This window comes from Pinus tabuliformis, chromosome J, assembly GCF_031772625.1.
Source record: "Pinus tabuliformis cultivar Carrire ecotype Pingquan chromosome J, CPIR1, whole genome shotgun sequence".
Classification (NCBI taxonomy): Eukaryota; Viridiplantae; Streptophyta; class Pinopsida; order Pinales; family Pinaceae; genus Pinus; species Pinus tabuliformis.
The window spans coordinates 516295563-516320050 of NC_142295.1; the positions used below are offsets into that span (position 1 = coordinate 516295563).

A 24488-nucleotide genomic window follows, 5' to 3' on the forward strand; every position below is an offset into this window, starting at 1 on the left:
CAAAAACACAAAATGTTCAAATTTCAAACAAAAAAAGAAAAAACCCATATATATTCATGTGCATCCATATGAATCCAAACCATCTATACACATATGCAAAAGTTATCATTTATATAGAAAACAAGAGTGCATATCACCAAAGTATCAATTACTGTAATACATTTATGACCCTAAAATACATCAACAAAGAGGCTCTAGATGGCCTCTAGTATTAGAAATAATCATATTACAACAAATACCTACATATTATCAAAATCATTGACTATATTGGGATGTTCATCATCAATATCACCCTCTATGCATTAAAATAAGATAGAAAAAGCTTCACATTTCAAATCGAGATTTTGTTTGAATGATGGGTACACTTTTACTAGGGTCATGATAGAGGAGTTCAATAGTCAATGCGACTAACACCAAGGTACATAGAGGGCTTGGTCGATTATATGTTAGTTCCATACCCTTGTACACGACATAATCCAATGGAAACGTTGCAATCCCCCAAATACTAAAATTTTGAAAGCTATTAATTCTGCTACATTTTGAATGAGATCTAAAATTCTACTTTGTCCATATGAAATTCAATGAAATCAAAACCACTCTCAAACATCCTGAGTCAATTAATGGTAATGTTAAAAATTTAAGGAAATGATGAAAATGAAAGATGAAGGAGAATTTCACTTTTGCATAGCAATACTAGGGTCATGATAGAGGAGTTCAATAGTCAATGCGACTAACACCAAGGTACATAGAGGGCGTGGTGCTCTCAATTATATGTTAGTTCCATACCCTTGTACACGACATAATCCAATGGAAACGTTGCAATCCCCCAAATACTGAAATCTTGAAAACTATTAAGTCTACTACATTTTGAATGAGATCTAAAATTCTACTTTCTCCGTATGAAATTCAATGAAGTCAAAACCACTCTCAAACATCCTGAGTCAATTCATGGTAATGTTAAAAATTTAAGTAAAGGATGAAAATGAAAGATAAAGGAGAATTTCACTTTTGCATAGCAATACTAGGGTCATGATAGAGGAGTTCAATAGTCAATGCGACTAACACCAAGGTACATAGAGGGCTTGGTGCTCTCGATTATATGTTAGTTCCATACCCTTGTACACGATATAATCCAATGGAAACGTTGCAATCCCCCAAATACTGAAATCTTGAAAGCTATTAAGTCTACTACATTTTGAATGAGATCTAAAATTCTACTTTCTCCATATGAAATTCAATGAAGTCAAAACCACTCTCAAACATCCTGAGTCAATTAATGGTAATGTTAAAAATTTAAGTAAATGATGAAAATGAAAGATAAAGGAGAATTTCACTTTTGCATAGCAATACTAGGGCCATAGGCTTGCATATTAGGCTGCCCCACTCAAAAATTCTTCTTTTTTTAATTGTGTTTGGAACACGCTTGGTCACATTGTATAGAACCGGCCGGTTCAATACAAAACCAGCCGGTTTAGTGAAAAAAGGTTGGTTTCATACCAATCTGGCCATTTCCAGTTCTAGACCTCGAACTGGACTTGTTTGACCCCAAACCGGCCGGACTGATCAGTACCATTGATTCCCGTCTGGTTCAGATAACGCTGGTCTTGGACACATAATAGTAAATAGAGGGCCTCAGATGGTTGTTACATGACTTTAACTTGTGACCTTCGGTTTACAGCGGTGGTGAAATGTACTGCAAAAATCTGCATGTACCCCTGCTGACATGAGGGGTAACAGGTTTTGTATGAACACTCTTACTGTGCAGGTTGGTATCATTTATGTTGCAGGTTCACCATACCCTTTTCCCCCAACTTGCCTAAACAATAAGGAGATTACAAGGGATTAAACTTAAGGCCTGTATGTATATTACTATATTATGAGTTGGGCCCATGTTGTGGGGCGCTGGAAGTGGAAAGGAAGAGAACAATTTACAATTAGTCAAACAACCCACTACAATATATATGTACTATTTTATTTTGGGGTTTTAAGACCTACTCAGAGGTCTTTTGGACCTATTATTTCAAAAATGCTACTTCGATTGAGTTGTATCATGCACCTGTGTTCTAAAGTCTCTGATTTTAAATTTTATAATTTGTTTCATTCTTAGAAAAAAATAATAGTTTGTGCCATCACCATCTGCCTGTCACCTGGAAATTTAGAGGCTCCTTCCACCCATCACCAAAACCTATTCCTCCATCCCCATGCCCCATCCCCAAATTCATTGCAATATAGAAATATTCATAAACTGATAGAACATGTGATGTCACTGGTCAGAACCTGATTACTAAGGTTTGCACAACTTGAAATACAAACTCATTGTATATATATGTCAAAAAGACTCATTTAGCTCCTGCAAGTTAAAAACTGATAGCATAAAGCATATAGACTGCATAACAGGAGAGAATATCATAATCCAACATACTTTGATTTTAGTTATCAATTTTATCATGCAAACTCCAATCCTGATGATCTCTTTATGCACAACAAAAAGTTTGTTTTACTGTGTCACTGCAAGGAAGCATACAAAAATAAGAAAAGGGGATCAGTAAAAGACAAACTTACAGTTCCATTCATGGAGCTGGCAAGCAAGTATTTTTCGTCAGAATGAAGCACTGTCAAGCTACACAACATTCAAGCACCATTTCAAAATCTGTCAACATGTATTAGAGTATAATTACATGAACAAGGCTCTGAAAAACTTTTTGCAGTCATATACAGATAAATGAAGCAGCATTAACATGCCTGCAGACCGCTGAAGGCATACGAATAGTATCGGACAGATTTGCATTCCCTTTAAACTGCACAGCAGGCCAATTAACCATATCAGAATAAATGCAAACAGAAGAGCAACAACCTTGACCTCTCTATATTGGATCTCCCATGCTTACACAATAGTCTTCTTATCCTAGACTAATAGGATTTCCAAGCATAATACATTTTTAAATCCTCAAGAACTTTAACAGATACACCTTGTTTATTCAATATGTACCCGAAATTTGCCTGAAAATAAGCGCTGATCACCATTATTGTCAGAAAAGCAATTGGTAGCATGCAGGATTGTCTTCCCATGGACACTTGCAGACAGTCCAGATATTGCTGATTGTTCTTTTCTTGTATCAACAGTTAGAATTAGACCATTACGTAATCCACAAAAAACAAGGTTACCCTGTACAATTCAAAATATATAAAGAACCAGTCAAATCATAACCACTAAATGTGATGCCGATGTCATATCCATGTGAACATTTTATGAGATTCTCACTTATTTAATGGACTACAAATTCATTTAGATCTTCTTTATGAATAAGAAAAAACCATTTTAACAACAGGCATGCTTAAATAATCAGGGAAAATAAACATCGTAATATTAATGTTGAAACTGCATTAAAATGAACTTTGAAGAATACAACAGGTCTCCCCCGATGACCAAAAAGGTCAGGAGTTGTAATTTCAACATACATATATTTGCAATCAAGGGATTGTGTAACTCATCTATGAAAAGTACAACAGTTACTAAAAACATAAAGTGAAATGCAGTATAGTAGTGAAGCAAACAAATGGCTGTTTCATATGCAGCTATTCGTAGACAAGATTGACATCCTTCCAACCACAATGAAGTTCCCAGAAAACTTGCTGAAGGATATTATCTAGATTAAAAAATAAATGACAGGTGTTCATATTTTTAGGCGGCTACCTAGTAGCTCTCAATTAGGGAGATTTACCTCTACATCATTTAAGGGAGAAGTGAAAAAGCTAATAATGACACCTCAACTATCAAATCTAAAATGTGTCCTAGTAGCCATTGTTTGGACTCTGGCAGAAGGAATATGCTGTAAATCTTTAACTGATCTCTCTAATAGGCTCAATAGGGAGACACCATGTAGTTTTCTACTCTTTAATGACGTGAAATGTTACCAGGTGTCTTTCCCATTTCTGAAGTGTTTTCTCTTTTGGAAATTCATCCACATGGAAATGCAAACAGAATAGTTGAGGGTGTCACCAGTAACTTTGCTTTGTAATTTGTTCATGTTGATTTTTTTGGGTAGTTGTGGGAGGTATTCCCCAGCTACAAGTCAGCCCATGAAAAGGAGGGAAAATTTAATTTAATTTTGAATTTAAATTGCATAAGTCAGCCCCAAAAGTTCAGTTTGGCCCAGCAAAAATGATTTGCACCACAAGAACAATATATATTGGCACTTGACCTCCTAACTTGGAGACCAATTCGGATCACTTAACATCATCTATTATTATGTTCACACGTGTGAGTTAAGGAGGCTTTCTGAGGTTGACCAAGTACAGAAGTTGCCTGTTGACCAGCATTGACCGAGTTTGTTCTGCCACTGTTGACTGAGTTTTCTGGCTGCAGTTTGACTGAATTTCTAGGCAGAGTTTGACCGAATTTCTGGACAGTTTGACCAAGTTTCTAGGCAAAGGTTGACCAAATTTCTAGGCAGTTGCAGAAGGCCGAATTTCAACCTGTTTGACCAGTACTCTGACTTTTGGTCTGGGTTGACCAAGTTTGACTTAAGAATATCAGATTGTACTCTTGCTGAATTGAACAATTTCTCCTAGAAAAGATTGCAGGGTTTTCTCCCGAGTTTGGGTTTCCCAAGGAAAAATTTGTCTTTTTTGTGCTTGGCTGTCTCTTTATGATCCTACTGTCATTATTGCATTGCTGTTGGGATTTTCTATGTATAATTGCTTAATGATATATGTGACATAAGGTGACTTGATTAAGAAATCATTGGAAAGTAATTATTAGATTAGAAGATTGATATCTCTTAAGAAAATCAACATGGTTTCAAAGCCTAGGTGAAAGAGCAGCCATTAAAGAGACTTGAAGAAGCCAAGTTTTGGAAAGTTTGCTTGACTGTTTCCCTATAGAAGATGAGGAAGCTAGAACCAGAGGGAGCTAGGGAAGCTAGAAGCTGAAGTTTGACTGAGGCTTGAGTTGCATTGAACACCTGAAGGATGCCAAGTTTGGGAATTTTTTCTGAAGCAAAGTTCGTGGAGTATTGCTTGAAGATATTCGTAGTAAGGTTTTGTTGATCGTCCAATTTCCTGTAGCAAAGACACAGGCCTGTTCTGAGGCCAATCTCAGCCCCTTCCTGATACCTTTTACAGCCCTTCCTGAGGTCGAATTTTGGCCTCCCTCTGAGGCACTGTTTCGGCCTTTCCATGGCCTCTTCTTACACAGGTCCAAATCATCTCTATGACAGCTTCAAACAGGACGGATTTATGCAGACTCTGAGGCATCCGAACCTGTCCATCTGAACCTAAGGCAGATTAAATTCTGAGGCTTCGTTAAGGCAAACTTCAGCCTACTCTGAGGTCCCTTTTTTTTCGAACAGAACTCAGCCTCTTTCAACGCCTTTCTTGAGTCCTAGTCCGAGCTTGGTTGAGGCCTATTTTAAGGCTCTTTTGAAGCAGATCGAAACTCTGAAGTTGATCCAAGCCCTAGACAGACCTGAGCCTGAGGCAGAGATAGATCCAAGGTAGACCAGAGTCTTGGACAGATCTGTGGCAGAGATACAAGACTAAAGGAAAGATAGATCCAAGTCTTTGAAGGCAGAACTAGTCTGTTTAGCCTGTTTGAAGATGAGTCAAGCATTAAGGCTACTTTCAGATTGTGTCAAAGATCGTCAAGCTATGGAGAAAGTCTCAAATTGACTGACAACACGATGGACTAGGGCAATAACCTTGTTGACAATTTCATCACAGATGCGGTGGAATGGGAACTCTATGGCACATTCTTTTCCACTTATGGTTTTGGACACATGGTTACGTTCTACACAGTTACATATGAATTTGAGAAACTGTCCCATCTATATTGACACAATGTCCTGGGTGCAACCTACATAACACCACTCTGGAAAGTTCAATTGGTATTCATGGACATATGTTAAGCTTATTCCACTTCTTATGATGGCATAACAGCTACATGGACATTGGACATACTTGTTTCAAGTTTCATGGTTTATGCAGACCTGTTAAGGCATATTGATGATTGAAAGTCTACGAATACAGGCCAGCTTCATGAATTGAATTTGGAAGTAGAATATTCATGATGTTTCAGACCTGTTATCTTGGCCAGCACTGTGTTGAATATCTTGGAAGTTCACTATAAGTATTATACAGGGAATTTCTCTATAAATAAGAAGAAACTTCAGCAAATCTTTAAAAACTGTTGACTGCCTCAGATCTGAACTTGTGTAATCTTCCTAATAGCACAAAGAGATCCAAGAAAGAGTAGCTAATGATGAGGACGAGGATGAACATTTCTAGCTTGATGAGATTGCAGATAGATTTCAGTGATTTCTCCAAGAAGGCAAGGATCAAGACTGAGTTAACAATTTCGTACAATAATCAGATCAAAAGATAAGTACTTCATATCTTTCTTCCTTGATTATTTTTTTTTATACCACATGGTGAATCGGTAACTGTCTAGCCTAATCTAGGAAAGACCCAGGATCAAACCTGAACGCTGCCACTATAACACCAAGAGCATAACCAATCACCTGCAAATCAGTTATACTAAGTTCCTATGATTTTGGCAAGAGCAGACTCAACGGGAAAGGGGAATCCGCCCCTCTAGCCGCCACCACAGCAAGCTGCTAAATGTACTCAATGAGATTTGAACTTCGGTCTGCCCGGGCATAGCCCAAGTGACTTACCGTCAAACCACACATCACTGTACTAAAGGTAGTGGGCTTGGCCCGGTTTAGACTAACTACTCACACGACGAGCTACGACCTTGCTTGGGATTGAACACAAGACCGGTCCGTCATGACGAGGCCGACTTTACCACTACGCCGCCTCCACAACCTTACCACTACGCAAGCAAGGGTCCAGAAATTGAAAAAGTTGTTAAAGTCGGGAGGTTTTTGAAATACAACTGCTTAGTGGGAGGGAATCAATGAAGAAATTCGATATTTGTTAGAAGAATGGGAAGCAGAAGTGAAGTAGGAGAGTAAGGCGGATATGGAGTTGGAGGATTGGAGAGTCCTCATCCCGGATCTTGGAAATACAAGAGGCAAAGTCACCCCATTCAAGCAAAACCTCTACCCATACTGGCTAATGAAAAGCCTGCTGGGAAAGGCGATGGAGCAGATCTCAGTAGGCATCGCAGTCACAGTTCAAGGAATGTCGAATTACAAGCAAGAATTTCAGAAGGCGCAGTTTCAACTGCTCAAACCAGATGTTCGCCTTGGCTGAATTGAGCAGCACCTACCATGTATCTTGGTTTAGACAAAGTTGCCTGGTACGAATGCCAAAGATTCAGCACCGTTGGAATCTAAGTCACCAGGTTCGTGTTCGAGTTCGAGTTCGGCGACCATGAAATTCGAATAAAGTTCGGCAACTAAAATTTTGTCGATAAAATTCGACATATAGAAATTCGAAAAAGAAATGTATATATATATATAAAATCAATTTAAAGTCAAATTCAAATAAATTTTTGGCTTAGCAAGAGAACAGAGGCTAGACTCCATATGAGAAATGGTATGGCAGCAAACATCCTATTTCACATTTCAAAATTTCTGGATCTGCTGCATGGGCTTATGCTCCTAAATTTGCAGTTGTGGCCAAATTATACGATATGAGCATTTTCCACTCAGACATGTCACCTGCAGCCTGCAGGGTTGATTCAGTTCTATCACAATTGTGTTTGGCATTGACATTAGGTGTTTGCAGTTTGCCACATGATCATCAACCCACTTTCAATGAGTTTGTCAATAAATTGTTGTGCCTTGTACAACTTCAGTTAGTAACTAAACATTTAACTTTCTTGCACTAGAAGGTAATATACCTAAAACTTAAAAGATGCCCTCGATATAAATGTTTGCAACTTCAGAAGGCTAAGAAGCCAACTCCAGAATATTACACTGTAACACCATTGTTAAGACAAAATCATTCTCACATACCATATTAGATTTTAGCTGCATATGAAATACAAGGGTAAGTGTCATGAGCGTGCTACTACTTAAGTAGGCATGGCCGCATGGTATTGAACTAAGCCCGTAGTACATAATTGACTATCAACATGTGACTCAAAAGTAAACTCTTGCAAAGGAAATTATCCACCTCAAATGTGAACAAGTACAAGACAGCAAAGGCCAAAAAAATTCACTTATATTGGTTTAAATATGACACATGATACATCCACTAACACATACAAATAGATATTCTTTTGGCAGTTCAATGAGAGAGCCTGACGGCTGCGCAGCAAGAGTCCTCGCCGCTCGGAGAGTCGGACCTCGGTCAAGAGACGCGTCGACAGCTGTAGTCTGTAGACTGGTCACTGAAGAGTGAAGACGTCTTCTGAAATGAAAGTTATGAAACCCTCTGGCAGGCTGCAGTTGTAGACTGGACTGTTTGCAATAGAGTTTGGAGTCTGGACCACAATGAAATGAAACCCTTCGACGTTCGAACAAGCAAACAATGTAACAATGTTGAATGAACAATGAAACCCGACGAACAATAAAACCCACGGGCTAAAACGCGCGAAAAAAACGAACTGAAACGAATTTCATCGAACATCAAACGAATTTCATCGAACTTCAAATGAATTTGTTTGGAAAAAATTTGAATTCGCCTTGAAATTCGAGTTCGCCATAAAATTCGGCGAACTCAAATGAATATATTCGTTTTTGCTTAAAATTCGCCGAATTTCGAATTTAATCATTGAAATTCGCCGAATCTGGTGACTTAGGTTGGAATCAACATCAGCTGAACAACATGATTAACATGCCTACTTTCTGATAGTTTTGTTTATATATGCAGATAGCTTTTAAATTTGTTTATGCAATTATATATGTATGTAGAACTCTAGAGTATGGAAGTGGACAAGAATCTGAAACTTATATTGCTTGGATAGAGAGACTCAAGATTTTTTTCTACTAGATGGTATATAATGCGGATAGGTGGCCAACAGACTTGGTTTCCCACTGGGCAAGTTGAGGCCACCTAACCAGTTCTATGTGGTGTAAATTTGTCTATATTAATGAAAAAGGAGGATCTACCAAGCTTAACAAAAAAAAAGTATCCACAACATCAAATAAATGCATTTCCACATAAACATGAAAAGAAAGCTAATATATAATATGTATATGAAGTCTAGTGCTACATCACATATCAAAATAGTGAATCAAGTCCTAAATCTTGAGTCCTAAATCAATCTCAACTCTCAAGAGTCAAAATATCAACAAAAAATATAATAAATGTATATCATGAGTCATCTACATGTCATAAATTAATCAGTCACTAAGATCCTCTGCCCCTTTTATGGGAATTGGGAATGGCTTTGCCTTTTCCTCTAGAGGAAGAAGGCCTTGCCCTTAGGGTTACAAATGGACTATGTCATCCTCTAGAAGCAAAAAAAAGAGGTGGTCTTTTTCCTATACTACTGCCCATCCTAGATGGTGTCACCTCCTCCTCTTGCTCTGCCTCTTGACCCTGCTCCTCCTTCTCCTCTACCTTTGGCTCTCCCTCCCTGCAACTGCTACCTATAATGCCGCTGGATCCACATCTAACCAATCAGGGATCAAGTCCATGACAAGACTCTCAGTCTCAACCCTCCATGCAGCAGTGGTATCAATATTGTCCAATGAGATGGCTTCCACATCAAGAGTTTTCTGAGTTTGTCTCACCCACAATCGAATATTGTAGTAGACGTAGACCATGTCATTGAGGCGTTGGGACTCCAATCTGTATTAGGGTCATAGATTGTAAAGTAGTGCTTAGAAAAATTAAATATTAAAAGTAATAAATGATTTCAAAAATTTAATTCGATTTTTTTTTACCTATTGCGCTTTTTGTTGTGTATTTTGTCAAATACACTCCAGTTGTGCTCACACCCAGAGAAACTGCATGTTTGGTTGCGCACTTGAATGGCAAGCTTTTGGAGATGGGGTACTCTGCCACCATAGCTTGCCCACCAAGCATCTACAAGTTAAAAGAAAAATGAGAAACATGAGAAAAAGAAAGTTAAGACACTGAAATTCTAAACTTGAAGCAAATTATGAAGAAACGATGAATTATGAAATTTAAAAGTTGAAACAAATCGAAGATTACCTGGCACTTTGGTTGTCCTATTCTTAATAGCCATGGTAAAACCAAATGTGCCCCTTGCCATCCTATATATCCCCATTTCTTTAGAAATTCCTTCACGTTCTTGCTCAAATGTCACCATCCTCTTAACACAAGTGAGGAATTCATCCAGCACCTCGGCATCAAATTTGAAACCAAAGGAGTAAGAAAATGAAGGATTGAGGTAGATACCTATAGCATGAATGGGGTGATGGAGGGTATTGTTTCATCGCTAATCAATCACTCTAAAATACCAACTACTGTTTCTCTAACCCCTCGTCTCCCTTATCTTCATAATAGGCACGAATGGATTCTTTGGCCCTATCCATTGCCTCATACAAGTAGCCCATTGCAAGCTTGTCTCCATCAACCAACCGAAGAACCCTTACCAAATGTTCTGAAATGGCACACACCTCCTCTACTCTTACCCAAAAGCTCTGATCATATGAACCTAGTCTGCATATTCCCTCTCCCTCTAGTTTGCGGCTAATAGATAAAGCACGCCAATCTTGTGAAAGAAACATGCTTTTCACATCCCACATAGAATTCAACAAAGACTGAAGAAATATGAAAGTAGTGGAAAATCGTGTAACGGCAGGATGCACCAACTCTTTGTTGTTGGTGACTCTTCTCATCAAGTTAAGCATAGATGCATGATTATATATAAATTATGTTATGATCTTGGATGATTCAACAATATCCCTCATAAGAGGAATCTTACCTATATCCTCCAACATCAAGTCAATACAATTAGAAGCAAAAGGTGTTCAAAACAAGATAGGATACACGTCCCTAAACAACCTGCCAGCAGCAACATAATTTGCAGCGTTGTCCGTTATGACTTGGACAACATTTTGTGGCCCTACTTCTTGAATGAAGATGTCCAACAACTCACATAATAAATGTGCATCATTAATGTATGCAAATGCATCAACAAATTTCATAAACATTGTCCCCTTGGGACAACTAACCAAAAATTTAAGAAGGGTCCTACCCTTCTGGTTAGGCCAACCATCTAACATGACTATGCATCCAGTGTGTTCCCGTGATGCCCTAAACTCCTCCAATCTAGTAGCACAATCAACCTTTTCATTTTGAAGAAGAGGCCCTCTCAACTCTGCAAAGGTAAGGGCTTTGTACCCCGAGCCAACAACAGCAACGACATCAAACATAGGTTGTTTCAATGGGTTGGTCTTGGCAATGTTGAAAGGAACATCATTCCATAGAAGACACTTACTGACCAATTTGTTCGCTTATAAATTTTCCTTTTTTTAAATGTTGATTTGATGCCAAGTTGTGTTGATTTGGGGTAGTATCGGATGTGCTCTAGGCCTCAAATTTTGCAGGGAGGCTGGGCACATATATTCGAAAGAAACCACAAAACGTTTTGTGAAATTCCACCCAGAGACAATTTTATTAAAATAATTAATATTTTTTAATGGGACCCAAGTCTAAACTTAGGAAATTAAAAATATTAATGGGTATTAATCTAATTGTGGGTGTAACTTCTAAAAGAAGATGAAGATCAAGCCAAAATGATCTGAGCCTTTGATTAGGAGTCAATCTAGGTTGTTGGTTGTCCAACAGAAAGATATAAGAAGAGGCTTGAGGGTCATTTGGAAAATACACAGAGAAATCAAGAGATCGAATTTATGAAGTGAGAAGTTCTCAGGAGGAAGTTCTGATCGAGGAGATTTCTTGCAGTTGAGGGACAGGGATAACTTCCACAGAGAGAGAGATTTTCTCAACTGGAGAATCATCAGCAAAGAGAGGCAGAGAGTGTTCCAGTAGCCCAGACACAGATGCTGACGCGGGACCACAAAGGGCCATGCGGAGGCAGCATAGAGGGTGAGAGAGAGTCTGAGATTTTGCTAAGGAGAGTCAATTTCAGAAGCCGGGAGCCCGGGTGTGAGACTGGGAGGCTAAGAGCAGATACTCGAGGCACCAAATCGATCAACAGACTGGGTGACGCAGTGCCTAGAGAGGTTGATGCAAGGGTTGCGTGAGGACTGCGCAGAGCAGCATAGGGCCTGCCAGAGGCACTTCATTTAGTATCCGGATCAACCAAGATTTTCTCAGTGATTGTGTGAGGTAATCTCACAAATCTTTCTGTCAGTATTTCTCTCTTTGTAACTAAATAACCAGAGAGGTATTCAAAGATGTATTTTGAATTTGCTACTGCTTAATAATAATAAACCCTTAGATCTACTGCACCGGTTTTCCCGCATTGGGTTTTTCCAGGGACATTTGTCCAAAAATAACGGTGTCCTATGTGTTTGTATTTCCTTGCTCAGTTTCTATGTTTCAGAACCATATTTAATTTGGTGTAGGCTGCTTCAGTAATTTACTTCAATATTTTAAGAAGAAATCTTAAATAAGTTTGCAATGTAATTTACGATCTAGGTGAAGTAGATTTAGCTGGTTGCAGTAGGATTCCAGAGATTGTTAGATCTAGGAATTTTCACATGGTATCAGAGGTGTTGTTGTGAAACAGGAAGAGCAGATCTAGCACTGAAGCAAGGGCTAACTTGCTGCAGCAGCAGCAGTTCGAATCCCCTGAGGGATTGCGTAGTTCTAGCCAGGAGGGCTATATTTTCGAGGTTGTCTCTCTTTGTGTAAGCCGACAGAGAGGTAAGACTGCCAGATCGAGAATTTACCAAGGCAAAGGGAGCCATGTAGAGCCTCAACGCAGAGCTAGAAGGACACAGTTTTCTGCAAGCTGAGTGTTGGGCAGTAAAGCCGTCGGAAGAAGGAAGCAGATCGCATAGTAAGGGAATACTTCCTCATTGATTTCTTTCTGAGGAATCAGTATTTCTCATTTTGCTAGGCAGCCGAGGAGAAGCAGACTTACCAACTCCATTAAGGAGTGCATAAGCCAACCTAGAAGCTACGCAGTAGGGAGAAAGAGGGAGTTGTTCGACAGTTTTCGGAGGATATGGAAACCAATGGCTTGAGGGATCAGGACAGGTTGGATAGAGCATCCAACTATGTCATCTAGAAGGCTAGAATGTCTTTCCTTCTAGATGAGCATGCCCTCAAGATGTATGTCGATAGTGTGGTCGCTGAACCTGCAGATGGAGGTCCGCTAAAGAAGTACAAGGCTGAGATGGCAAAGGCCAAGAGGATGATCCTAGATGGAGTCAAGGATCATGTGGTGTGCCACGTTGCTAGCATAGCAACTGCTAAGGAGATGTGGGACGCCTTGGCGACGTTGTATTAGGGATCTTCCGAGCAACGAAAGATGTACTTAGAGCGGACGCTGAGATCTGCTCAGATGCAAAAGGGAGAACATGTGGATCCATTTCTCACAAAGCTGAAGGAAGCCCATGATGAGTTGTCGACTGCGGGGCATACACCTCTGGATTCAAAGTTAGTGAGACTGGCCCTAAATTTTGTCTCAAATGAGTGGCAATTCTTTATCTAGAGTATCCTAGGTAGAGCAGCATTGCCTAATTGGAATGAAATGTGGGCAGCTCTAAAACAAGAGGAGCTAAGGAGAGGCCTGGTCAAGGTCAAACTTGACGAAAGTAGTAGCAACAGTGGGTTGAAGCCCAAGGAGGAGGAGGAGAATGTAGCCCTTGCATCGAAGGGCCAGTAGGGGTAACAGAGACGAAAGAAAGACGTCTCCAAGATGAAGTGTTTCAGATGTGGCGAGATGGGCCACTATGCATCCAGTGTCCTTTAAAGAAAAAGGACAAAGATGAGAAGCACGATCCTAAGGTTGCAACCGCAAAGATCGAACAAGAGGAGGAGTTCGCCATGACAATCGAGATACCTCTAGGAGGGAGGTGGGCTGATTTGGAGTTGTAGTTCGAAAGAGCTACAAAGGGGCAGGATCCTTGAGGAGTCCACCTCAAGGATAAATACCTTGCTACGGGAGCCCAGTTTTTCAGTAGCAAGATGGACTAGTGTCGGATGGTGCCGAGGAGTGTCGGGGAGACAACTGCAGTGGCTACAAACGCCAGAGTCTGAGCAGCGCAGAGCAGAGTTGGCAGCAGTGCAGATGGCACAAAGCAGAGGTCAGCAACATCGCAGTAGATTCAAAGGGTTAGCGCGGAGACTAGCAGCAATCAGGTTTTAGCATTCATGTGGTACCATACTGAACACAGATAGTTTAGTAATTTTGGATGTTTTTTAGTTGCTTCTCTCAGCAACTGAGTTGCAATGTTAGCAGTGGGAATGCTAGAAGCATAGCAAATGCAGCATTTGAGAGGGCGTTGTAGTATAGATGTAGCATTGGCAGAGGTAGTGTCAAAGGCAGCAGTACATTTGTAGCAACAACATAGTAGTTGGTGGACAGCATGTCAGACATCAACAACACAGAGGATGATGCTTCAGAGTCAGAGAATTATGCAACAGCAGTTATTGTTAGAGCACATTCCTCGCTAAGAGAAAGTTTTGATTTGGGGTAGCATCGAATGTGCTCTAGGCCTCAAATTTTGCAAGGAGACATGGGCAGATGTATTCCAAAGAACCCACAAAATGTTTTGGGAAATTCCACCCAGAGACAATTTTATTATAACAATTAATATTTTTTAATGGGACCCTAAGTCTAAACTTAAAAAATTAAAAATATTAATGGGTATTAAACTAAATGTGGGTGTAATTTCTAGAAGAAGACAAAGATCAAGCCAAAATGATATGAGCCTTTGATTAGGAGTTAATCTAGGCCATTGGTTGTCCAACAGAAAGATATAAGAAGAGGCATGAGGGTCATTTGAAAAATACACCGAGAAATCAAGAGATCGAATTTATGAAGTGAGAAGTTCTCAGGAGGAAGTTCTAATCGAGGAGATTTCTTGTAGTTGAGGGGTAGGGATAGCTTCTGAAGAGAGAGATATTTTCTCAGCGGGAGAATCATCAGCAAAGAGAGGCAGAGTGATCCAGTAGCCTAGACGCAGAAGCTGACACAGGGCCATGCAGAGTCAACGCAGAGGGTGAGAGAGAGTCCGAGATTTTGCTGAGGAGAGTCAGTTTCAAAAGCCAGGAGTCGGGGTGTGAGACCAGGAGGTTGAGAGAAGAGACTTGGGGCAGCAAATCAATCAGTAGACTAGGTGAAGCAGTGCCTACAGAGGTTGACCCAAGGGCTGCATGAGGACTGCGCAGAGCAGCATAGGGCCTGCTAGAGGCACTTCATTCAGTATCTGGATCAACCGGGATTTTCTTAGTGATTCTGTGAGGTAATCTCACAAATCTTTCTGTCAGTGTTTCTCTCTCTGTAACTGAATAACCAAAGAGGTATTTAGAGATGTATTCAGAATTTGCTACTGCTTAATAATAATAAACCCTCAAATTTGTTGCACTAGTTTGACTAAACAAGGGTTTGAATTCTTTATTCTTGAAAGTTGAAACATGTAAACAATCTAAACATTTTGAAGTTTCGATTCAATCTAGATTCTAAACAATGTTTTGATTCAAATTTCTAAGCAAAAATAAGCTAAAAACAAACTAATAGAAAGATTTAAGAAGCCATTTGTGTAACAAAGGCTCAGAGAGATTAAAATACATACCTGGCAGCAGCAAATCGACACATTGAGTTTCTCACGTTCAACAGTGGACAAATCTCCAAATCCACACCACAAAAATAGTTAATCTCCTCCTCTTGGGCAATGGCAAACACATCCTCTCTCCACAGGGACGAATGGCAGAAAGAAGAGTGAAAAATGAGTCTGATTTCCCACCTTTTAACTCACTTATCCACAACCTGGGCGGGCTTCATGATTTTTTGGTTCGACCCCCAATAAAATCCCGACTTTTTCGATAACATCAGGATTTTTTGTTTTTGAAAAAAATCACCAAAAAATTGGCCAAAAAAATCGGCTAGCCCAAAAAATCAGACTTTGCCGATTTTATCGCGACTTTTTCCACACTGATGAAAAATATTATATTTGTCACTAATAACTATTACCTTATTTCTTGGTTAGCCTCTTGTCTTTGTATCTTTTGCTTGGCTATAACCATTCCTTCCATGGCCTCCTAATGATTTTGGCAACAGATGGAAGCATCGAGAAGAGTGAAGCAAAATTTGTGGCAAGGGGATTCTCCCAGGATCAAGCATAAATTCAGCAAGAGTGATTTGTGTTCAAGAGGGAGAAATTGTACAAACATCTAGAACCGTGCCAAATGATAGAACAAGCTTCTAGTTCAGAGGCTACAGGCTAGCAAGTTTGGAAGAATGCCATGAAAGAGTTATATCAGTCCATCATGAAGAATGATGTGTGGGAAATGGTGCCAAAACCTAAGGGGAATTCAGTGGTGAATTCCAAGTGGATCTACAAGGTTAAGCATGCGGTAGATGGTAGCGTAGAGAAGTACAAAGCAAGATCTGTGGCAAGAGGGTTCTCCCAAAAGGAGGCAAAGGACTATGAAGAGACATTTACTCCAGTCACCAGGTACACTTCTATCAAAACTATTATTTCTATTACTTTTGTTATAGGTTGTGTTAGTGTCAGTCTTTCCAGCCTTCCTCCAGTGATCAAATATGCTCTTACAAAGTGATTTTGAAGTGTCAGGTCAAATTTTGTCATTTCAAAGAGTTTTCAAGCAAAATTTGGTCACTAGGCATTAGGTCTAGGGTTTGCATTCACTCCTTTCAAAATTGCCCAAACGCCAATCTATGTTACTATTCAGCTGAGTCTATCATCATTCATAGGGTTGTCACTATCATGTCAATGTCTAATGAGTCATTTTACATCTTGTTCATGCTTCAGTTGCGCCTAGGTAAGGTCATTTTCCTCTCCTAGGGTTTTGAAGCCAATTTCTCTTGGATGGTCAAATCATCGGCAAAACTTGTTTCCTGATGTTCATACACCTTCCCCTATCCTTAAAGTACCTTATCAAACACTTCCCATCCCTTAGATCTGCCAAATTCCTCATTTTTGCACAAACCCTAGTTTCTAGCTACAACCTGGCAATTTTCTAGGTTTGGCCTGTGTTTTGCCCTTTTGGACCCCTTCCCCTCACTCAATCTCTGAGATTCCACTTTCCCCTGCTTCCTAACATCCCTCCCCACTCCCAAAAATTTCCCCAAGAATTTAGAAGCCTCTTATCCCCTTCATTTCGCTCCATTTCGACAAAATTCCTTGTTTCACACATCGGGACAAGTCGCACTCAAATGATGTTCCAGAGCAATCAAAGATGAATTTTGGAAAACTGAGAGAGGTTTTTGTCCATAACATGCCAAAGAAGAAAAACCTCCTTCACTTTTTGCACAGGTGTCATGGTTTTAGAGAAATTTCAAAATTTCAATCGCCAGATCCAAGGAGGTTGGCCAAGGCACTAAAACGACGAAAAAGGCCTAATCCCCTCCATATCTTGGCCAAGGCCTCACTGAAGGACCAAGGCACTAAATAGCCTAGCCACAGCACAAATCCCAAGAAATTTTGAACATTTTTGGTAAATTTTGGTTTTTTCAGGCAATTTACAGGTTTTCTCCATTAACGGGTCTCACCCCCCGCGCGACCCTTCATCCTGGCAACTCCATTTTGCAAAAACTCAGCATTTCCAGATTTGTCATGAGAAGTTACATATGCTCATCCATGGCCAAGAGATTTTATGAAGTTTTGGGCCTCCAGAAAGTCAAAAAACAAGCAAAAAATGACTTTCTGCCACATTTTTGAGACACAGAAAGCAGTCTTGGGAGATTGCAATTTTGGAGTGGCAAATGACCACCAAATTCAGAAATTCCAGTTGGGTTGGAAAGTAGACTCACAGACCTTTCCAACAAGCCTACTCTTGCTCAATTTGGACACCTAGAAGTGCCCCAAAAGTGGTCCCAAAGGCGCGTGACCCGTCAGGCAAATTTCTCCAAATTTCAGTGTACAGCTCAGAAAAACGCAGTTTGACCCTGTTTGACTTTTTGGGGTGGATTATTATCCTCTTTGATGTAATTAATGTACTTTTATGACACTTTTACACTCATGTATCTCTTCTAGAAGATTCATTCATGAAATAAGTGAAAATTAAATGAATGAATTGGTTTCCTAGTTTATAGAGGCAAGTTGTTTTGACTGCCTAGTTTTCAATGCTTAGTTTAGAAGTGGTTGAAACAGCTCCTAGGATAGTGAGCTCGACCCCTAGACGCAGGGAAATATGTTAGATGATCTATATTATGTACTCTCTTGCTCATTTTCAAGGTTGGACTCTTGAGGGAGAAGCTATCATTGTATTATTCACTGTATCTCTGCAATTTTTGGCTAAGGAAGACCAGGGTTTTGCAGTCCTTTTGGGATTCTTGTGGTTACATGTATTGATGGTGTGTTTCTCTATGTACTTGTAAGTGTGTTATGTGAATCATTTCCTTTCTTTTCCTTCTGCACATTAAACAAATGAAGTGTTAAAGTAGAATTCATGACTGTCATGCTCTGCTTTTAAGTTTGTTTAATTTCAATGTTTTCTGCTGTTTAAGGAGAATTCAAAGTTATTGTTTGCTCTCCTTAGCTCCTCACCTGTCTTTCTCATCCATTCACCTCAATCTAAGGCATCAATACTGTATCCTACCTCGCCCCAAAGAACCCCCTGCAGAAACTGTGTCCAATCCCCGCACCTAAAATTGCCATTTCCCCAATTTTCCACCAAAAACCCTAAAAATCCCAAATCAACCCTTTTGATCAGTTTACTAGCCTAAAATCAGTGTTACCCTATTGGTTATCTCGCCATTGAAGATTTTGACCAAGATAGACCGGAGAGAGCCCTCTCCTGCCCCGTAGGGCTAGCTACGAGGCTAAGTGGTTTGATGTTGCCTTGAGGTTTACCTTTCTCAGCCTGAGGTGAAATTTCAAGCGCTAACAGGTTGAAGATTACATCAAATGGATGTAAAGACCGCTTTCCTAAATGGAGTGATTGAAGAAGAAATGTACATAAAACAACCTCAGGGCTTTGAGGTACATGAGAGGGAGTCTCATGTTTTCCAGACTGAAGAAGGCTTTGTACGGATTCAAGCAAGCACCTCAAGCTTCGTATTCTCGTATTGATGGATACCTGATGAGTCTTGGTTTCACCAAGAGCAATGCGAATCCCAATCTTTACTACAAGGTTGTTAAAGGTGACCCTGTGATCTTGTTATTATATGTTGATGACTTGTTTCTAACGAGAGCGAAAGGACTTGTCCACATGACAGAGGGAGCAACATGTTGATAAATCTAAGGCATTAGTATTAGGTGATTTCTTGTCTATTAGTGACTTCTTGTGAATGCATTTTACTTGTTTAAATTAGGATCTTCTTCATCAAATAGTAACCAATGCATGAACATAAATAGACAAGAGACACAGCATGTAGGTTATGAGCCAGGGCCAAAACCTCTCACTCTTTGAGAGGAAAACCCGCACAAATTCTTCTTATAGAGATTCCAATTGACGAATACCAAGACCGAGACCTCTAACCTCTTAGTCGCTTCCAAGATCAAGACACTAGCTCTTTTGACTGTCTTCTCCTTCCTCCTGTCGATTCCTCTTACGCATTGACATCATCTTCTTTTAGTTGACACACTCGAGATGGCATTGTACCATATCACTGTCTTGTCACAAAATTGTTCTTACTACAGTATTAGCAAGACACTGTAATACTTCTCTTAAGGGTAACCCTTTCACATCACCAAACCGTGGCTTCTATTCATCATCTATCTGTGGTATAGATACATCATCACTATCACTGTCTACCCGAAATTCTAGAGAGACATATCAGAACTTATTTCATTGTGGAGATCTGAACTATTCCCTAAACTAAAACCCTTGCTATCACTTATGCTTAGTCTGAACTGTATACTGTGATATGACATCTGAAACAGTGTTTTTAAAACCGGAACCGGTGACCGAACCGGTCCACCTAGCTAACCGGTTTACCGACCGGAACCGGTCTAACCGGGACTGGTTTGGTCTAAACGAACCGGTTTTTAAAAAATACATTAAATAATTAATTTTTAATGAAACAAAACTATTTTTAAGATGTAAAACCATGATTCCAAGCCAACAGAGACAAAATATGCAAAGTTTGCTCATTTATATACCATGCAAAGGTGAATATATCAAAATGGCACCGAGTGCAATACATATCATCGACAAAATAGCAAAATACATAAGAAATGAGGCTCTAAATGGCCTATAAAGTCCAAAAACAATGCTGCAAGCTATGAGGCCATTGGCCTACTACAAGTCTACAGTGTACACATGATCAATCATCAAGTCCATCACCACTACTAGACACAGGATCATCATCAGGAGCTACATAGACATCATCTGGTTCAGAGTCTGAGGATGCCTCTGCCTCATCTGCAACATCAGTATCAATGCCACCAATGACAATAGAAGTGGACCTAGTGGAAGCACGAGTTTGTCGACCTGCACGACTAGTGCCTTCCATTGGTTCCTTGCCTTTCCTTGATGCCGCTACTGATCCTGGTTCTGATGCCGCCACATAATCTGCCTCATCCTCCACTAAAGCCATGTCGATATCAAAATCAGCCTCAAACACAGGATCTTCAGTCTCCTCCACCCATTCTGATGTTGGATCAATATCGTCCAACACAATGGGATCTAGATCAGGTGATTTGCTCATCATTTGGTTCCTCCTCAGTCGAAGGTTGTATTGCACAAAAACAAGATCATTTAACCGTTTTTGTTCCAAACGGTTTCTCTTCTTCGTGTGTATGCGCTCAAAAACAGACCAATTGCGCTCACAACCTGAAGCACTGCAAGTTTGACTGAGGACTCTAATTGCAAACCTTTGCAATTGAGGACACTGGCCACCAAATGACTCCCACCAATGTGCTGCAAAGAAAAAGACAATAATTAGTAACTTAGTTTATAATTTGAATTGTAAAGAACGTAAACAATTTTAACTTGAAATGAAAAACAAAATGGAAATTGGAATTGCTTACCTGGTTGGTCCACATCTCTTGCCATCTTTGCCAAGTTTTTGCCAAAAGTACCACTTGCTTGATTGAAAATAGTAAGCTGTCTATGTATATCCAACTGGTCTACATGGTTAGGGACCATGCGCTCCAAGCAATCAATCAATCCAGCTCTGACCTCCCCATCATGCTGATCTCCTAGCCGATTTTTATAGTGATACCTTGGGTTCAAAAAATACCCGGCTGCATGTATAGGACGATGGAGTTGATTGTTCCATCTGTTATCAATGATCTCCCATATACGGCCATATTTAGCTAACCTGTCATTGTAAGCTGCCCGTATCTGCTCCTTTGCCTGATCCATAGCTTCATAAATGTAGCCCATGGCCAATCTTTCCCCATCCACCAACCTTAGCACCTTAACAAGGGGCTCGGTAATTTTCACAAGCTCTACAGACCTTTTCCAAAAATAAGTGTCTAACACTTTCTTTTTGGTGTCTTTTCCATCTGGTCTACGAGCCCACCGAGATTCAGACCATTCATCAGAGGAAAACATTTTCTGCAAGTTTCTATGTTGACCATTGAGACATTGCAACGTGAGGAAGTGAGTTGCAAATCTCGTAATTGCAGGCCTAACAAGCTCTTTGCCTCCAGTGTGTTTCCTCATTAGGCTCAATACCCATGAGTGGTTGTAAATGTATTTTGTAATGCACTTGGCATGCTCTACAGTGTTTTTTACCCACTCCACCTTGCCTATATCCTCAAGCATGAGGTCTATGCAATGTGCAGCACATGGAGTCCAAAATATGGTCTTATATTTGGCCTCAAGCATCTTTCCAGCAAGAACATAGTTTGAGGCATTATCAGTGATGACCTGCACAACATGCTGCTCCCCAACTTCCTGAATAATGTTATCCAAAAGCTCAAATAGAAGGCTTGCATCCTTTACCCTATCAGATGCATCAACTGATTTCAAAAACATGGTTCCTTGAGGGCAAGAAACAAGGAAATTAATGATAGTGCGGTTCTTTCCATCGGTCCATCCATCTGACATAATGGAACAACCTGTTTTGACCCATGACTCTCTAAACTCAGTCAAATACTCATCAATGGAAGATATCTCTTTTTGCAAAAGAGCTCCCCTCAAGTCATGCATACTAGGGCCTTTGAAGCCCTTTCCTGCAGCTATAACAGAGTCCCACATAGCTTGGTAATAAGGTGAGCGAGCAGCATTAAATGGGATATCTGAATCATACCACCATCTAGCAATGTATTGGTGAGAAGTTTCTTTGCATTGTTTTTTCCAATGCTGATCCAAAGTGGGTTGAGAACTTGGCTGGGAGGAAGTGGGATTAGATTTAGAAGAAGCAATGGTGGCAGAAGATGAGAAATAACTTTGGATGTTTGGTCTCTTTGGTCCTTTTGATGGTTGGCCAACTCCAACAGAAGGATGAACATAGTGAAAGGGGTCATTGGTGGAAGGGATAGAAGTGGAGTCTTGAATCTCATAATCATCATACCCACTCTGTTTCATAAGATTCATGGTTTCCATTAATTCCCTCTTCCTTGCAATTTCATCTTGGATGGCCTTCTCCCTAGCCTTATCCTCATAAAATTTTTCAAGCTTGGCAATGTATTCTGCCCTAATAGGACCTAACAGTTCTTTTGGTGCATCACATGGCTTTACTTGGCCTCTTACCCCAGCCAAGTGTTGTTTCAACCTAAGAATACCCCCACCTCCAATAGATTTATGGCATAATTTGCATATCATTTTTCCCTCAATTACATCACAATGAGCCCATGCACTGTCCTTTCCTTTTGGAGCCATGTTTGCTTGAAATAATAACAATTTGCAAATAAATCTGCCATTTAAAAAAAAAATTGCAGCTAAGGAACATGGAAAACCAATGATAAATGTAGGAAAAAAAATGCACATGCAAGCTACAAAATTTGATAGCATAGAGCTAGAGAGTTCATAGGCTTAGCATAGATGATAGATCATTGAAGTGAGAAGTTTATAGCACAAAAAAAATAATTCATGGACAGCAGACCCAAATGAGGAATTATCAAGTGCAAATCCTTACCTGGAAATGCAAAGTAGCTCCCTTAGCCTCCTCTTGATGATGGCAACTCCACTGACAGCTACACACTATCTCCAAAATAGCTCCAACTCCAACTCCAAGATGACTACTTCAGCAAAAACTCCACACTCTCCAAGCTCACAAACAAACTCACAAACACTCCAAATCAGTTGTGTGAGACAAATGAGAGTGAGAGGGGTGTCTTATAGCAAGTGTGAGGGTGTTTTTGGAGGGAAAATCCCTTTCCCTCACCCCCAAAACCCCTAAACCGCCCTCAGTTCCAAAAAACCGCTGCGCTTTTTGCTTGACCGGCGGCCTGTCCATAAACCGGCCGGTTTAGGACGGAACCGGCCGGTTAGCAATAAACCGGCCGGTTCCGCCCTAAACCGGCCGGTTTTTACCGGTTAGGGCAATTTTCTGGGCAAAGGGTGCTGTAAACCGGGTTTTTTCACCGGTTCTGACCGGTGAGCCTCCCAACCGGCCGGTTAGGCCGGTAACCGGTTGGACCGGAACGGTTTTTAAAACTATGATCTGAAACTGTCCATAAACACAAAGATCCGAACTGCTGTGTGACTATGCTAGGAGTCCGAATTCATCACTTTCCTCTCCATCTAAATCACAGAGATGTTCGACTTTTGTTCACTATTCTTCATAGAGGAATCCAAGCTTGTGCATCATCCTTTCTCGCTACCACTGTGATAGAGGCTTTCAAGGCATCTGAGTTCCAATCTCCATCTTTATTCCTAAGTCTGAGCTCCTTCTATACCTTGATCCGAATTCTATGACTGTGATCCGAAAAACTCAGAGACATCGAACTTCTAAACTGTGTTTATGCGAAGTGCCTTTACCTGGTATATATAGTGGTTGGTCTACATAAATGAGCCGACATGAGCCATGTGAATCGTTGTGACTCCATAAGGTAAGGCCAACATGATCTTTGTTTTAACTTGAAGCCGACATGAGGAAGAGAGCTAGTGCTTGTCATTGGAGAGCTTCTAGACAGTCCTATTAACTCAAATACATTTGTTACATGCCCAAGAAGGGCTCTTCATACATGACATAGACTCTTTGACTTTTAATGACCAATCCTAAGGCTCTCAATGGGAGCCATCTAAAAATAAAATCACTTGCTCATGAAACCCATGAAGCAAGGCTTACAATAATAGTTTTATTTTCTTCATTACATCATTTACAAAAGTCACAATTACATATCATTATGAAGACCGAACCAAGTAACACTTTTCAACACAACAGTGGCAGGAGTATTTACTTCTATGATTAGAGGAAGCAGTCAAGATTACCACAGGAAACCCTGCTTCAGTGCCAAAGGGAGTTGACCTCTAAGTTCAAGATAGAGGATCTAGGTTTGATGCATTACTTCCTTGGTCAAGGGAAGTATGATCCTTCAAAGATTTGGTATGACAAACTGCAAGTCAATGGCCACTACCATGGTGACCAATCTAAAGAAGCTGAG

The 24488-nt window shown here is 40.2% G+C and overlaps 2 protein-coding genes across 2 annotated transcripts in view; both read right to left on the reverse strand.

Annotated features, from left to right (window-relative positions):
- LOC149228023 (Transducin/WD40 repeat-like superfamily protein) overlaps positions 1 to 24488 on the reverse strand; it is a 394377-nt gene that overhangs the window by 92329 nt on the left and 277560 nt on the right. The window contains exons 8-10 of the mRNA XM_089378042.1: positions 2990 to 3166; positions 2743 to 2798; positions 2563 to 2620 (exon numbers count right to left, since the gene is read on the reverse strand). Of these exons, the coding sequence (XP_089234168.1) occupies positions 2563 to 2620; positions 2743 to 2798; positions 2990 to 3166 (291 nt within the window). The remainder of the gene's footprint in view (positions 1 to 2562; positions 2621 to 2742; positions 2799 to 2989; positions 3167 to 24488) is intronic.
- LOC149228024 (uncharacterized) lies at positions 20064 to 23311 on the reverse strand. The gene is made up of 2 exons (XM_089375618.1): positions 20961 to 23311; positions 20064 to 20850 (listed from the first exon to the last, which is right to left on the reverse strand). The coding sequence occupies exons 1-2, from the start codon at positions 22891 to 22893 to the stop codon at positions 20255 to 20257; spliced, it is 2529 nt and encodes an 842-aa protein (XP_089231744.1). The 5' UTR covers positions 22894 to 23311; the 3' UTR covers positions 20064 to 20254.

Excerpts from the sequence above, each read along its gene's own strand:
- LOC149228024 (XM_089375618.1), bottom strand. The coding sequence starts at position 22,893 with ATGCTATCAAATTTTGTAGCTTGCATGTGCATTTTTTTTCCTACATTT. Across the intron at positions 20,851-20,960 it reads AAGAGATGTGGACCAACCAG|CACATTGGTGGGAGTCATTT; the intron begins GTAAGCAATTCC and ends TTTTCTTTGCAG.